The sequence below is a fragment of the Salmo trutta genome, unplaced genomic scaffold, assembly GCF_901001165.1.
Source record: "Salmo trutta unplaced genomic scaffold, fSalTru1.1, whole genome shotgun sequence".
Lineage (NCBI taxonomy): Eukaryota > Metazoa > Chordata > Actinopteri > Salmoniformes > Salmonidae > Salmo > Salmo trutta.
The window spans coordinates 929,918-947,431 of record NW_021823401.1 but is presented as its reverse complement, the minus strand read 5'-3'; the positions used below and the strand labels follow the sequence as shown (position 1 = coordinate 947,431).

General features: G+C 43.8%; 1 protein-coding gene across 1 annotated transcript; it reads left to right on the top strand.

Annotated features, from left to right (window-relative positions):
- The first annotated feature begins 809 nt into the window (after window positions 1-809).
- LOC115190620 (protein asteroid homolog 1-like) lies at window positions 810-14,251 on the top strand. The gene is made up of 7 exons (XM_029748795.1): window positions 810-880; window positions 4,617-4,713; window positions 6,632-7,244; window positions 8,272-8,798; window positions 12,777-12,990; window positions 13,103-13,277; window positions 13,419-14,251. The coding sequence occupies exons 1-7, from the start codon at window positions 810-812 to the stop codon at window positions 13,621-13,623; spliced, it is 1,902 nt and encodes a 633-aa protein (XP_029604655.1). The 3' UTR covers window positions 13,624-14,251.
- Window positions 14,252-17,514: the final 3,263 nt, after the last annotated feature.

The window sequence follows — 17,514 nt, the reverse complement described above, 5'->3', positions numbered from 1 at the left end:
CCCACCACTATGGTAGCCCACACCACCAACATGGTAGCCCGCACCATCACAACCACCATGGTAGCCCACACCACCACCACCATGGTAGCCCACAACACCACCACCACCATGGTAGCCCACACCACATCCACCACCACCACCATGGTAGCACGCACCACCACCATGGTAGCCCACACCACCAACATGGTAGACCGCACCATCACAACCACCATGGTAGCCCACACCACCACCACCATGGTAGCCCACAACACCACCACCACCATGGTAGCCCACACCACATCCACCACCACCACCATGGTAGCACGCACCACCACCATGGTAGCCCACACCACCACCACCACGGTAGCCCACAGCACCACCATGGAAGCTAATACCACCACCACCATCATCATGGTAGCCCACACCACCACCATCACAGTAGCCCACACCAACACCACGGTAGCCCACACCACCACCACCATGGTAGCCCACACCACCACCACCACGGTAGCCCATACCACCACCACTATGGTAGCCCACACCACCACCACCACCACGGTAGCCCACATAACCACCACCACCATGGTAGGCCACACCACCACCACCACCATGGTAGCCCACAACACCACCACGGTAGCCCACACCATCACCACCAGCACCATGGTAGGCCACACCACCACCACCACCATGGAAGCCCGCACCAGCACCATGGTAGCCCAAACAACCCCACCACCATGGTAGCCCGCACCACCCCCACCACCATGGTAGCCCGCACCACCACCATGGTAGCCCACACCACCCCCACCACCACAGTAGCCCGCACCACCACCATGGTAACCCGCACCACCAACACCTCCACAGTAGCCCACACCACCATCACCACCACCACACCACCACCACGGTACCCCAAACCACCATCACCACCACCACCACGGTAGCCCACACCAACACCACCACATCACCAACAACACCACCATTAATCTAAACTAAATGCAGGCCTTTTCCAACCAACCCAACATTTTGTTTAAATAGTGTGCATCAGAATATCAGTTATGGAGGTTTCATTTCCAAATACAATGGAACAGAAAACTAGACAAGGTAAGTCAGTTACCTGCCAGTGCCTAAGTGATCATGTGTGATGACCACTGTTTGCATAATTAATCCTCCTGTAGGGCGTTAGCCTGCTAGGTTTTCAGAAAGGGAAACTTAACAAAAGAGAAACCCATCCATTGTAATGATGCTGTAAATAGTCATGTGACTGAAATTCTTCACTCCATGCCCTCCTGTAATTTAAGTTAATAAACTTTTAACCCTTTGACCTGTTACTCTGTGTCCCCCACAACACCCCCACCACCACCATGGTAGCCCACACCACTACCACCATGGTAGGCCACACCACCAACACCATGGTAGTCCACACCACCACCATGGTAGGCCACACCACCACCACCACCATGGTAGGCCACACCACCACCACCACCACCATGGTATCCCACACCACCACCACCATGGTAGCCCACACCACCACCATGGTAGCCCACACCACCACTACCACCATGGTATCCCACACCACCACCACCATGGTATCCCACACCACACCCACCAAGGTAGCCCGCACCACCCCCACCACCACAGTAGCCCACACCACCACCATGGTAGCCCGCACCACCAACACCACCACAGTAGCCCACACCACCATCACCACCACCACACCACCACCACGGTACCCCAAACCACCATCACCACCACCACCACCACCACGGTACCCCACACCACCATCACCACCACGGTAGCCCACACCACCACCACCACATCACCAACGACACCACCATTAATCTAAACTAAATGCAGGCCTTTTCCAACCAACCCAACATTTTGTTTAAATAGTGTGCAGCAGAATATCAGTTATGGAGGTTTCATTTCCAAATACAATGGAACAGAAAACTAGACAAGGTAAGTAATTTACCTGCCAATGCCTAAGTGATCATGTGTGATAACCACTGTTTGCATAATACATGCCTCCTCTAGGGTGTTAGCCTGCTAGGTTTTCGGAAACTTAACAAAAGAGAAACACATCCATTGTAATGATGCTGTAAATAGTCATGTGACTGAAACTCTTCACTCCATGTCCTCCTGTAATTAAAGTTAATAAACTTTTAACCCTTTGACCTGTTACTCTGTGTCCCCCACAACACCCCCACCACCACCATGGTAGCCCACACCACTACCACCATGGTAGGCCACACCACCAACACCATGGTAGTCCACACCACCACCACTACCAACACCACGTTAGCCCACAACACAGACCCACTCCAAAAGGCTTTCGGAGCCATCATCGACTCAGTGGGTTTTGTACAACATGTCTCCAGACCTACTCACTGCCACAGTCATACTCTGGACCTAGTTTTGTCCCATGGGATAAATGTTGTGGATCTTAATATTTTTCCTCATAATCCTGGACTATCGGACCACCATTTAATTACGTTTGCAATCGCAAAAAATAATCGCAACAAATAATAGGGGCGGCAGCGTAGCCGAGTGGCTAGAGTGTTGGACTAGTAACCAAAAGGTTGCAAGTTCAAATCCCCAAGCTGACAAGCTACAAATCTGTCATTCTGCCCCTGAACAAGGCAGTTAACCCACTGTTCCTAGGCCATCATTTAAAATAAGAATTTGTTCTTAACTGACTTGCCTAGTTAAAGAAAGGTAAAAATAAAAAATCTGCTCAGACCCCAACCAAGGATCATCAAAAGCTGTGCTATAAATTCTCAGACAACCCAAAGATTCCTAGATGCCCTTCCAGACTCCCTCGACCTACCCAAGGACGTCAGAGTACAAAAATCAGTTAACCACCTAACTGAGGAACTCAATTTAACCTTGCGTAATATCCTAGATGCAGATGCACCCCTAAAAACATATATCGTAAGAAACTAGCTCCCTGTTATACAGAAAATACCCGAGCCCTGAAGTAAGCTTCCAGAAAATTGGAACAGAAATGGAACTACACCAAACTGGAAGTCTTCCGACTAGCTTGGAAAGACAGTATCGAAGAGCCCTCACTGCTGCTCGATCAGCCTATTTTTCCAACTCATTTGAGGAAAATAACAACAATCCAAAATGTATTTTTGATACTGTCGCAAAGCTAACTAAAAAGCAGCATTCCCCAAGAGAGGATGGCTTTCACTTCAGCAGGGATAAATTCATGAACTTCTTTGACAAAAATATCATGATCATTAGAAAGCAAATTACGGAGTCCTCTTTAAATCTGTATATTTTTCCAAAGCTCAGTTGTCCTGAGTCTGCACAACACTGCCAGGACCTAGGATCAAGGGAGACACTCAAGTGTTTTAATACTATATCTCTTGACACATTGATGAAAACAGAGATGCTAGTTCTAGGTCCCAAGAAACAAAGAGATCTTCTGTTGATCTTCTGTTGAGACTGAAAATTAATCTTGATAGTTGTACAGTCGTCTCAAATAAAACTGTGAAGGACCTCGGCGTTACTCTGGACCCTGATCTCTCTTTTGACGAACATATCAAGACTGTTTCAAGGACAGCTTTTTTCCATCTACGTAACATTGTAAAAATCTGAAACTTTCTGTCCAAAAATGATGCAGAAAAATGAATCCATGCTTTTGTCACTTCTAGATTAGACTACTGCAATGCTCTACTCTCCAGCTACCCGGATAAAGAACTAAATAAACTTCAGTTAGTGCTAAACACGGCTGCTAGAATCTTGACTAGAACCCCAAAATGTGATCATATTACTCCAGTGCTAGCCTCTCTACACTGGCTTCCTGTTAAGGCAAGGGCTGATTTCAAGGTTTTACTGCTGACCTACAAAGCATTACATGGGCTTGCTCCTACCTATCTTTCCAATTCCGTCCTGCCATACATACCTACACGTAGGCTACGGTCACAAGATGCAGGCCTCATTACTGACCCTAGAATTTCTAAGCAAACAGCTGGAGGCAGGGCTTTCTCCTAAAGAGCTCCATTTTTATGGAATGGTCTGCTTATCCATGTGAGAGACACAGACTTGGTCTCGACCTTTAAGTCTTTATTGAAGACTCATCTCTTCTGTAGGTCCTATGATTGAGTGCAGTCTGGTCCAGGAGTGTGAAGGTGAATGGAAAGGCACTGGAGCAACAAACTGCCCTTGCTGTCTCTGCCTGGCCGGTTCCCCTCTCTCCACTGGGATTCTCTGCCTCAAACCCTATTACAGGGGCTGAGTCACTGGCTTACTGGTGCTCTTTCATGCCGTCCAAAGGAGGGGTGGGTCACTTGAGTGGGTTGAGTCACTAACGTGATCTTCCTGTCCGGGTTGGTGCCCCCCCTCGGGTTCGTGCCGTATGGAAGATCTTTGTGGGCTATACTCTGCCTTGTCTCAGGATAGTAAGTGGGTGGGGTAATGATCTGCCTGTTTGGCCCTGTCCGGGGGTATTGTCGGAAGGGGCCATAGTGTCTCCCGACCCCTCCTGTTTCTGCCTCCAATATTTATGCTGCAATAGTTTATGTGTCGGGGAGCTAGGGTCAGTCTGTTATACCTGATGTATTTCTCATGTCTTATCCGGTGTCCTGTGTGAATTTAAGTATGATCTCTCTAATTCTCTCTTCTCTCTCTCACACCAGCACAGTAGCCCACATCACCAGCACCACCACCACCAACATGGTAGCCCACACCAACTGCACCACCACGACCCTGGTAGCCCACAACTCCACCACCATGGTAGCCCACAACTCCAACACCATGGTAGCCCACAATTCCACCACCATGGTAGCCCACAACTCCACCAACATGGTAGCCCACAACTCCACCAACATGGTAGCCCACACCAACACCACCACCACCACCATGGTATCCCACAACTCCACCACCACAGTACTCCACAGCACCACCATCATGGTAGCCCACAACTCCACCACCATGGTAGCCCACAACTCCACCACCATGGTAGCCCACAACTCCACCACCACGGTAGCCCACACCATCACCACCACAACCACAGTAGCCCACAGCACCACCACCACAGTAGGCCACAACTCCACCACCATGGTAGCCCACCACCACCACCATGGTAGCCCACACCACCACCACCATAGTAGCCCACAACACCACCACCACCACCACCATGGTAGCCCACAACTCCACCAACATGGTAGCCCACCACCACCACCACCACCATAGTAGCCCACAACTCCACCACCACAGTAGGCCACAACTCCACCACCATAGTAGCCCACAACTTCACCACCACAGTAGCCCACCACCAACACCACCACCACGGTAGCACACAACACCACCACCACAGTAGCCCACACCACCACCACCACCACCACCACCACCACCACCACAGAAGCCCACACCACCATCAGCAAGCTAAACTAAATACAGGCATTTGCCAACCAACCCAACCAGTTTATACAAATAGTGTGCAGAAGTGTATCTGTTATGGAGGTTTCATTTCCAAATACACTGGAACAGTAAACTAAACAAGGGGATCATGTGTGATGACCACTGTTTGCATAATTAATCCTCCTGTAGGGTGTTAGCCTGCTAGGTTTTTCGGAAAGGGAAACTTAACAAAAGAGAAACCCATCCATTGTAATGATGCTGTAAATAGTCATGTGACTGAAACTCTTCACTCCAGGTCCTCCTGTAATTTAAGTTAATAAACCTTTAACCCTTTGACCCGTTACTCTACCTCCTGTAATTTAACTGTCACACCACCATAGTAGCCCACATCACCACCAGCACCACCACCACCACCAACATGTTAGCCCACACCAACACCACCACCACCACTTGTAGCCAACACCACCACCATGGTAACCTACACCACCACCACAGTAGCCACCACCACCACCACAGTAGCCAACACCACCACCACCATGGTTACCCACACCACCACCACCAACATGTTAGCCCACACCACCACCACAGTAGCCAACCCCACCACCACCACCACCACAGTAGCCAACACCACCACCACCATGGTTACCAACACCACCACCACCACGGTAGCCCACACCACCACCATGGTAACCTACACCACCACCACCATGGTAACCTCCCACACCAACACCAACACCACCACCATGGTAGCCCACACCACCACCACCACCACCACGGTAGCCAACACCACCAGCATGGTAACCTACACCACCACCACCACCACCACGGTAGCCAACACCACCACCACCACCACCACCATGGTAACCTCCCACACCACCACCACCACCACCACCACCAACTCCACCACCACCATGGTAGCCCATTTCTGATTGTATTATTTTCATAGTGGATTTCAATAACAATGATCCCATTAACTTGTCTAGATCTACTCAGCATCAGGTGAAGTGACCATAAAGAGATCATGAGGGACATATGACGTATGGAAAGAGAAACTTAACTAAATGGAAACTAGTCCATTGTAATGACGCTATAAATAGTCCTGTGACAGAAACTCTTTACTTAGAAAGACATCACATCCTAGAAGGAGCACATCATGGGTATCAAGGGTTTAACCAGGTTCATAGATGATCATGGAGCGATTTTAACAGATTATCACTTCAGAAACAGCAAGCTGGTCATAGATGGTTCTAATCTTTACCACTCTCTTTATTTTAACCCATGTGTGGATCAGCAGCATGGAGGGGATTATGATGATTTTGAGAACCAGGTCTGCAAGTTCTTTAAGGCTCTGAGAGATTGTGGCATTGAGCCTTATGTGGTCATAGATGGAGGCTCTGACTTTTCCGATAAAAAGTTTGAAACTCTCCTCCACCGAGTTCAATCAACGCTCAACACAGCCAACAACTTGTCCAAGGGGCTTCAGGGGGACAGAATAATACCAACCCTCGTCAAACAAGTCTTCAAACAGGTCCTCTCCAGCCTGAAGGTGCCATTCGCACAGTGCATCTTTGAAGCAGACCAAGAAATAGCCTCCTTGGCTCAAAGGTGGAACTGTCCGGTCCTGTCCTATGACAGTGACTTTTATATTTTTGACATCCAGGCAGGATATCTGCCCATCTCCCATTTTAAGTGGCAGAACGCATCGACGCAACGCTGGAGTTCTCAAAATTACATCCCCTGCAAGCGGTACACCCCAACAAGCTTCTGCAGACACTTCAACATCAACAGAAAGCTTCTCCCAGTCTTCGCTGCCATCGTAGGAAACGACTATGTCAACTTGGATAAGATGGGCTTTCCCATTAGGTGGGAAGACAAGCTGCCGATGGAACCCAATCGAAGGCCAAGTAAGTTAGAACAAATTACTTGTATACCGAAGTATATATTACTACTACAGAGGCATTTAGGGCGGCAGGTAGCCTAGTGGTTAGAGTGATGGGCCAGTAATCGAAAGCTTGCTAGATCGAATTCCCGAGCTGACATGATAAAAATCTGTCGTTCTGCCCCTGAACAAGGCAGTTAACATTTACATTGTAGTCATTTAGCAGACGCTCTTATCCAGAGCGACTTACAGTAGTGAATGCATATATTTCATACATTTCATACTTTTTTCTCCGTATTGGTCCCCCGTGGGAATCGAACCCACAACCCTGGCGTTGCAAACACCATGCTCTACCAACTGAGCCACACAGTTAACCCAGTTCTTAGGCCGTCATTGTAAATAAGAATTTGTTCTGAACTGACTTGCCTAGTTTAAAAAATAAAATAAAATAAAATAAAAAGTTTTTAAAAAAAAATATATATATATATATAATACTGTAGTGAATGGTGGGGCGAACCCAGGTAGCTGGCGTGAAAGGCAAACACTCTACGCATCGTGCCAACAGGGTTAACCCACTTGGTGGTGTGACGACCCTCCCGCTCTGTCTGCTGTATTTTCTCTCTTTGCTCTTGTTCCTTATTAGGATGCCGGTGGGCGGAGTTGGAAGGGTCGTCAGCTAGATGGGAAACACCTGGGCTCGGGTGTGTCCCAGGATAAAGACACCTCTTCCACAGTCTTTGTAGAGACTCTCTCCATGCAGACACTTTGTTTTTGGTTGTGCTAGTTATGGTATCTAATAAATATATATTTTTGATACTCCTTGTCTCCACGTTGTCTCCCTTTTGTTGCGAACTCTGAGCCGGTTCGTAACAGTGGGAATTGTAAGGTGGCTCGAGGATCGCTTCAATAATTGATGACGGCTACAATACAGGGAATCTTTACTAGGATTAAATGTCAGGAATTGTGAAAAAGTGAGTTTAAATGTATTTGGCTGAGGTGTATGTAAATGTCTGATGTAAACTGTACATGTTTGTTATTTTGTGCTTGGGAAGGGGTTGTCTTTTTCAACAAGTTGCTGAAATGGCTGGGCAGTTTCCAGGAGCAGCAGGAGGCCTTGGACAATGTGCCCAGTCTCATCGTTTCTAGGAACAACCAACACAACATGGATGCTGCCCTCCAGGCCCTCTCTCGGGGCATAAAAGTGTACCAGCTTACACTCAGTTGCCTGGAGAAGTTCTTCATTAAAGGCAAGGCTCCTGATCCCGGGCATCTCCCAGACCATCTGAGTGTCCTTCCAGACTGGACCCTGCTGCCGTTGATGAAGGGTACACTTCCCTCCTGCATAATATACATTCTGCAGCTGAGGCCAGTGATACAGGGTGTCCAAGTGGAAGATCACAGCTTCCCCAGTGGGAACAACACCTCTCGGCCCATACGGCAGGTAGTCTTCGGGCTGCTGCTGGGTGAGAGGAGGGAAGTGAAGGAGTATGACAGGGAAGGCATTAACCTGACCAGCAGCATGGTTAAAGCCATCCTGCCCAGAGCTGCACAACAAATGCAGCTAGACATGCTGAATCAGGTATGTAGACATGTGATATAGTATACAGTATATCAGGTATGTAGACATGTGATATAGTATACAGTATATCAGGTATGTATACATGTGATATAGTATACAGTATATCAGGTATGTATACATGTGATATAGTATACAGTATATCAGGTATGTATACATGTGATATAGTATACAGTATATCAGGTATGTAGACATGTGATATAGTATACAGTATATCAGGTATGTATACATGTGATATAGTATACAGTATATCAGGTATGTAGACATGTGATATAGTATATCAGGTATGTAGACATGTGATATAGTAGACAGTATATCAGGTATGTATACATGTGATATAGTATACAGTATATCAGGTATGTATACATGTGATATAGTATATCAGGTATGTATACATGTGATACAGTATATCAGGTATGTATACATGTGATATAGTATATCAGGTATGTATACATGTGATACAGTATATCAGGTATGTATACATGTGATACAGTATATCAGGTATGTATACATGTGATATAGTATATCAGGTATGTATACATGTGATATAGTATATCAGGTATGTATACATGTGATATAGTAGACAGTATATCAGGTATGTATACATGTGATATAGTATATCAGGTATGTATACATGTGATATAGTATATCAGGTATGTATACATGTGATATAGTATATCAGGTATGTATACATGTGATATAGTATATCAGGTATGTATACATGTGATCTAGTATACAGTATATCGGGTATGTATACATGTGATATAGTATATCAGGTATGTATACATGTGATACAGTATATCAGGTATGTATACATGTGATCTAGTATACAGTATATCAGGTATGTATACATGTGATATAGTATATCAGGTATGTATACATGTGATACAGTATATCAGGTATGTTTACATGTGATCTAGTATACAGTATATCAGGTATGTATACATGTGATATAGTATATCAGGTATGTATACATGTGATACAGTATATCAGGTATGTATACATGTGATATAGTATATCAGGTATGTATACATGTGATATAGTATATCAGGTATGTATACATGTGATATAGTATATCAGGTATGTATACATGTGATACAGTATATCAGGTATGTATACATGTGATATAGTATATCAGGTATGTATACATGTGATATAGTATATCAGGTATGTATACATGTGATACAGTATATCAGGTATGTATACATGTGATATAGTATATCAGGTATGTATACATGTGATCTAGTATACAGTATATCGGGTATGTATACATGTGATATAGTATATCAGGTATGTATACATGTGATACAGTATATCAGGTATGTATACATGTGATCTAGTATACAGTATATCAGGTATGTATACATGTGATATAGTATATCAGGTATGTATACATGTGATACAGTATATCAGGTATGTTTACATGTGATCTAGTATACAGTATATCAGGTATGTATACATGTGATATAGTATATCAGGTATGTATACATGTGATACAGTATATCAGGTATGTATACATGTGATATAGTATATCAGGTATGTATACATGTGATATAGTATATCAGGTATGTATACATGTGATATAGTATATCAGGTATGTATACATGTGATACAGTATATCAGGTATGTATACATGTGATATAGTATATCAGGTATGTATACATGTGATATAGTATATCAGGTATGTATACATGTGATACAGTATATCAGGTATGTATACATGTGATACAGTATATCAGGTATGTATACATGTGATATAGTATATCAGGTATGTATACATGTGATATAGTATATCAGGTATGTATACATGTGATATAGTATATCAGGTATGTATACATGTGATATAGTATACAGTATATCAGGTATGTATACATGTGATATAGTATATCAGGTATGTATACATGTGATACAGTATATCAGGTATGTATACATGTGATCTAGTATACAGTATATCAGGTATGTATACATGTGATATAGTATATCAGGTATGTATACATGTGATACAGTATATCAGGTATGTATACATGTGATAGTATATCAGGTATGTATACATGTGATATAGTATATCGGGTATGTATACATGTGATTCAGTATATCAGGTATGTATACATGTGATATAGTATATCAGGTATGTATACATGTGATCTAGTATACAGTATATCAGGTATGTATACATGTGATATAGTATATCAGGTATGTATACATGTGATACAGTATATCAGGTATGTATACATGTGATCTAGTATACAGTATATCAGGTATGTATACATGTGATATAGTATATCAGGTATGTATACATGTGATACAGTATATCAGGTATGTATACATGTGATCTAGTATACAGTATATCAGGTATGTAGACATGTGATATAGTATATCAGGTATGTATACATGTGATACAGTATATCAGGTATGTATACATGTGATATAGTATATCAGGTATGTATACATGTGATATAGTATATCAGGTATGTATACATGTGATACAGTATATCAGGTATGTATACATGTGATATAGTATATCAGGTATGTATACATGTGATATAGTATATCAGGTATGTATACATGTGATACAGTATATCAGGTATGTATACATGTGATACAGTATATCAGGTATGTATACATGTGATATAGTATATCAGGTATGTATACATGTGATATAGTATTTCAGGTATGTATACATGTGATACAGTATATCAGGTATGTATACATGTGATATAGTATATCAGGTATGTATACATGTGATATAGTATATCAGGTATGTATACATGTGATATAGTATATCAGGTATGTATACATGTGATATAGTATACAGTATATCAGGTATGTATACATGTGATATAGTATATCAGGTATGTATACATGTGATATAGTATATCAGGTATGTATACATGTGATACAGTATATCAGGTATGTATACATGTGATCTAGTATACAGTATATCAGGTATGTATACATGTGATATAGTATATCAGGTATGTATACATGTGATACAGTATATCAGGTATGTATACATGTGATATAGTATATCAGGTATGTATAGATGTGATATAGTATATCAGGTATGTATACATGTGATTCAGTATATCAGGTATGTATACATGTGATATAGTATATCAGGTATGTATACATGTGATATAGTATATCAGGTATGTATACATGTGATATAGTATATCAGGTATGTATACATGTGATATAGTATATAAGGTATGTATACATGTGATACAGTATTTCAGGTATGTATACATGTGATATAGTATATCAGGTATGTATACATGTGATATAGTATATCAGGTATGCATACATGTGATATAGTATATCAGGTATGTATACATGTGATATAGTATATCAGGTATGTATACATGTGATATAGTATACAGTATATCAGGTATGTATACATGTGATATAGTATATCAGGTATGTATACATGTGATATAGTATATCAGGTATGTATACATGTGATATAGTATACAGTATATCAGGTATGTATACATGTGATATAGTATACAGTATATCAGGTATGTATACATGTGATATAGTATATCAGGTATGTATACATGTGATATAGTATATCAGGTATGTATACATGTGATATAGTATATCAGGTATGTATACATGTGATATAGTATATCAGGTATGTATACATGTGATATAGTATATCAGGTATGTATACATGTGATATAGTATATCAGGTATGTATACATGTGATATAGTATATCAGGTATGTATACATGTGATATAGTATACAGTATATCAGGTATGTATACATGTGATATAGTATACAGTATATCAGGTATGTATACATGTGATATAGTATACAGTATATCAGGTATGTATACTTGTGATATAGTATACAGTATATCAGGTATGTATACATGTGATATAGTATATCAGGTATGTATACATGTGATGTAGTATATCAGGTATAATTGTTGCTGTTGATTCTGTAATTAATTCTCATTCTCTTGTTCTGTTTCTTAGGCTCCACATTCAGTGCGGCTTGAGGTGTTTTTGGAAACCCTTGGTGTGTCCCAGTCCACTTTGAATGGTCTCCCATCTCATCTGGGACTTCCTGTGGCTGTTACCTACTACTGGCTGAGGCACGCCCATCTCCAACCAGACCATCGTCTCCTGCAGGCCCTGCTACTAGGACTGGTGTATGGAGAGCTCTGCAGACAGAGGAAGAGCCAGAGAGGTATGGACCAGAATATGAACGGAAACACACACATACAGGCACACACAACTTAGAATGTATAAATAAAGTCCGTGAAGTGCAGCCAATGACTCCTCTCCTTTTTGTGTATCAGGGTTTATAGAGGAGGGACCAGTGTTGGGGAGGCTGAGAGGGCTGATTCAGAGAGGTGCTAGGAGTCTAGACCTGGCTGTGGCCCACGCCTATAGCCAATGGCAGCGCTGCATGAGGGATTGCCTTGACCTGAACCAACTGCTATGCTTCCCTCTATCTGAGCCTCAGATTGCATGGTAACGTGTCACTTCCTAAAACAACCCTAACCGCTAACCTCTAACCTCTAGAGTAGACCAGTGGTGTTCCTTTACATTTTATTCTAGCCCAGCAGCAACACAGCTAATTCAACCCTCTGTTGTTTCCCTGTTGGAGTCTAGGCTGTACAGGGGAACTCTGGTGCACCAGCTTGTGGGCAAACTGAGAGGGGTGGTGACCCCGGATTCTCTCCTGATGGAAGACCCTTCCTCTGGGCAGCTGTACAGAGCCATGCTGGAAGCCATACTCAACTCCCAGGAAACTGAGGCCACTGGACAACCTGACGGCCCCTCTGCAGATTCTGGCACTGGAGGAGGAAGAGGATGATGATGGTACTGGAGGAGGTTGTGCTGAAGTCCCAATGTCCCACTGCAAGAGGAAGGAAAGATTTAACAAAGCTCTGTCAAGTTGTAAATATAGGGACCACTATATACGGACCACTATACATCTTCATATCATTTCCTCTGTGTGTGTGTGTGTGTGTGTGTGTGTGTGTGTGTGTGTGTGTGTGTGTGTGTGTGTGTGTGTGTGTGTGTGTGTGTGTAAGTGGGGCCTTCCTACCCATGCCCTCTGTCAATAGTAGTTCCACTTTCATTCACACACAGAGCATAAAGAAGAATGAACATCGATAAGAGAATTTACATTTATTTAAAGAAAATAAGACAAAGGAGAAGAAATTAATTGGGACTGAAGTTTATTGAAATTATCATTAAAGGTTAAATATTGTGAAAGTTGAAAACATTGTGAAATAACCATTGTGAAATATTAAAGGGGGATTAAAGTAGTGTAGTACTGGAATACACTAAGGTTTCTAGCTTGAATTGGAATTGGAGGTCAGAACAGCCAGGCAGGAGGTGGGGGTTAGTTGGTGCTGAAAATGCACCTTATGAGCAATACTCAATTAGGTGTTAATGCATCATTGGAGCAGGAGTTAGCTACAATGAGTTAGCAGAAAGGAAGACTGAGGGTATTAAGGAAGGGTACCACTCTCTTTGAGCTAGCTTTATGTAAGCATGAACAAAATAAAAATAAATAAAAACCAGGGCAAAACAAGCTCACATTTTAGTCTCTGACCGGGCAAGATAAACAAGGCATTCGCAGGTCACAGTCAATAAGCACATCATCAACTTTAATGTCCCCACCCAAAAAAACACAAAGAAATGCTCATCCAACCCTTCAGTCACAGGGGAGTCAAATACAGATTTATTTTTGTTTTATTATGAATGACATCAGAGGATGGACAGTTTAAAGTAATACCGGAATGGAGCCCAGGCCTCATAAAACAGTTTGGGGTTCCCATGTGTATTGAATTACATTTTTTTCTAGTTTCAGAGAGCACAACACATCTCCCACCCAATATTTATAAGATGGGGGAGCTGCCATCTTCCAGTTCTGTAGTATTAGCCGTCTAGCTAAAAGAGCAACAGTGTCCAACTGGATTCTTGACAGGGGGGTACCTATGGGCCGTACTCCAAAAAGGGCTGTAAGGGGAGGCGGATCCATAACAGTGTCATATATATCAGAGAAACATTTAAATATTAATTCCTAGAAACCTGACAGTTTGTGACAGCCCCAAAACATATGAGACAGTGTGGCTGGTTCCGTTTTACATGGGACACAGGTAGGATCAAAATCAGATGATGTTCTTCCCAGTTTGGCCCCGGACCAGTGGATACGGTGAACCATCTTGAATTGAAGGAGACTGTGTCTAGTGCTAAAAGAGGACGAATGCACTCTGTGCAGCACAGATTCCCAGGGTTCTGAAAGTCATTAATGATTGCATATACATCTGAAATTGCGCCCCTAGGAAGCTTGTTCAGCTCAAAGACGCTCTCTATAGCTGTATTCGCAGGCCTATGGGGAAATTCAGGTGTGTTAGCTCTGACAAAGTTCCTAGTCTGGAGATAGCGGAAAAAGTGGGATTGTGGGAGGTTGAACTTTTCCTGTATCTGAGCAAAAGAGGCAAATGTATCATCAAAGAATAATTGGGCTAGTGAGGAGAGGCCTAGTGAGTGCCAGATGCCAAAAGCCCCATAATTTAAAGATGGAGGAAATAAAATGTTGCACCTGAGCAGGATGCACCTGAGCTCATTTTAGAATCTCATAGAAAAGGGTCGGAATATTTATTTAAATAAGGTATTTCTGTTTTTTATATTTTTATATAAATTTGCAAACTTTCTAAAATCCTGTGTTCGCTTTGTCATTATGAGGTATTGTGTGTAGATTGATGAGTGTAAAAAAATATATATATTTTTAGAATGTGGCTGTAACGTAACAAAATGTGGAAAAAGTGAATGAGTCTGAATACTTTCCAAATGCACTGCATATAACACCATAGTGTAAAGCCCGAAATTATATAAAGCCATAGTATAGTGAATTATATAAAACCAGTGAATTATATAAAGCAATAGTATAGTGAATTCCACAGTATATGATCATAATTCACATATCTACAGTATAAATACTAAACACATGAAGTGGTAACTCTTGTTAAAGTGGATTTTGCTGTACAATCATATAATACAACAGCATAGCAAGTTCCACTTACTTGAGGGTGTCCAGTGCCCACTTCACAGCGAGACACTCCTTCTCGACAATCGAGTTCTTCTTCTCCTTCTGGAGGAGCTTCCTGCTGACATACATGATGGGATGCTCCTCGCCATTCCTGCTCTTGGGACAAGACGGCCCCTACCTCTGTGTCAGACGCTTCTGTCTGGACCAGGAGGTGTTTTGAGAAGTCCGGGGTGACGAGTACCAGGTGTGAACATAGCGCGCGTCCTTCAGGGCCTGGAACGCCACCTCTGTGTCCTCCGTCCATCGCACCATCTGGGGTAGTTGTGCCTTCGTTAGGTCTGTGAGGGGAAAAGCTTTTGCGGCAAAGTTAGGTACAAATCGACTGTAGTAGCCTGCTAACCCCAGGAACGACTTCACCTGCCTCTTGGTTTGGGGGACCGGCCATTCCATAATGGCAGCGATTTTTTTCTCTTGGGACTTCACATTTCCCCGCCCGATTTGATAGCCCAGGTAGTCCACCTCGGCGTAACCCAGCTTGCACTTGTGGGGGTATGAGGTCAGCCCCGCATCCTTTAGCGCATCCACCACTGCCTGTAACCTACAGAGACGGGACTCCCAACTGTCGCTGTGCACAATTATCTCATCCAAATAAGCAGCCGTGTACTCACTGTGCAGGCGCAGGACACAGTCCATGAGTCGCTGAAAGGTCATTGGGACCCCGTGGAGCCCGAAAGGAAGAACCCGGTAGTGCTATAGCCCCCCCGGGGTAGAAAAAGCTGTCTTCTCCCGGGAGGCCGCTGCTAGCAACACCTGCCAGTACCCCTTCATCAGGTCCAGGGTCCAGACGTATCTTGCCTTCCCCAAGCGGTCGATCAATTCTTCCACCCGGGGCATGGGGTAGGCTTTGAATTTACTGACCTCGTTCAGGCCCCAGAAGTCAATGCAGAAGCAGACGGTTACATCCTGTTTCGGTACCAGCACTATAGGGTTAGACCACTCACTGTGGGACTCCTGCAGTACCTCCATCTCTAGCATTGTCGTCACTTCCCTTCGCTGGACCGCCGCCCTCCGGGCTTCACATATCTGGTATGGCCGTTTACGTACTTTTTCTCCAGGATGTGTGTGGATATGAAGTTCCACGAGATCCGTGCACCCCAGCACCTCGGAGAACATGGCCGTATTCCACTGGACCAACTCTCTGACCTCTTATCGTTGGGTCGGACTGAGGTCTTCCCCCATGGAAACTTCAACAGAGGGCTGGTTCTGCTTTGGCCAGGTCCACGTTACGCACAGCGCCTCTCGTGCGTGCCACTTCTTCAGGAAGTTCACATGGTAAAGGAGGGGTTTTCACAGGTCAGTTGGGATGGCCCAGTTAGAAGACCCCAACCTCCAGAACGCAAGGGGCCAAGTGATTGCGGTGGAGAAGAGCCTGAGGTCCTCCTTGGATGATGGCTCGCTTCCCGGCGCGGGGTCTTCTCCCTCCTCTGGGTCTGACTCGGGCCTAGTGAACACCTCTCACAGTGGGCCATGGGTTGTGCAGGCAACCATACTTTTTCCTCTCCTTCCTACCTCGCGTGCATGCCTCTCCAGGTCCCACGCACATCTGGCACTCCCCCCTTGGGGTGGTTATCCGCACCAGCACGGTTGGGTACCTCTTTGTGTGTCCTCATCCCCCGTTTCGTCTTTCACCTCTTGTGTGATCCA

Coding starts and splice junctions, on each gene's coding strand:
- LOC115190620 (XM_029748795.1), top strand. CDS start 810: ATGGTAACCCGCACCACCAACACCTCCACAGTAGCCCACACCACCATC. Junction 7,245..8,271: donor GGAACCCAATCGAAGGCCAA/GTAAGTTAGAAC, acceptor GTGCTTGGGAAG/GGGTTGTCTTTTTCAACAAG. Junction 8,799..12,776: donor AGCTAGACATGCTGAATCAG/GTATGTAGACAT, acceptor TCTGTTTCTTAG/GCTCCACATTCAGTGCGGCT.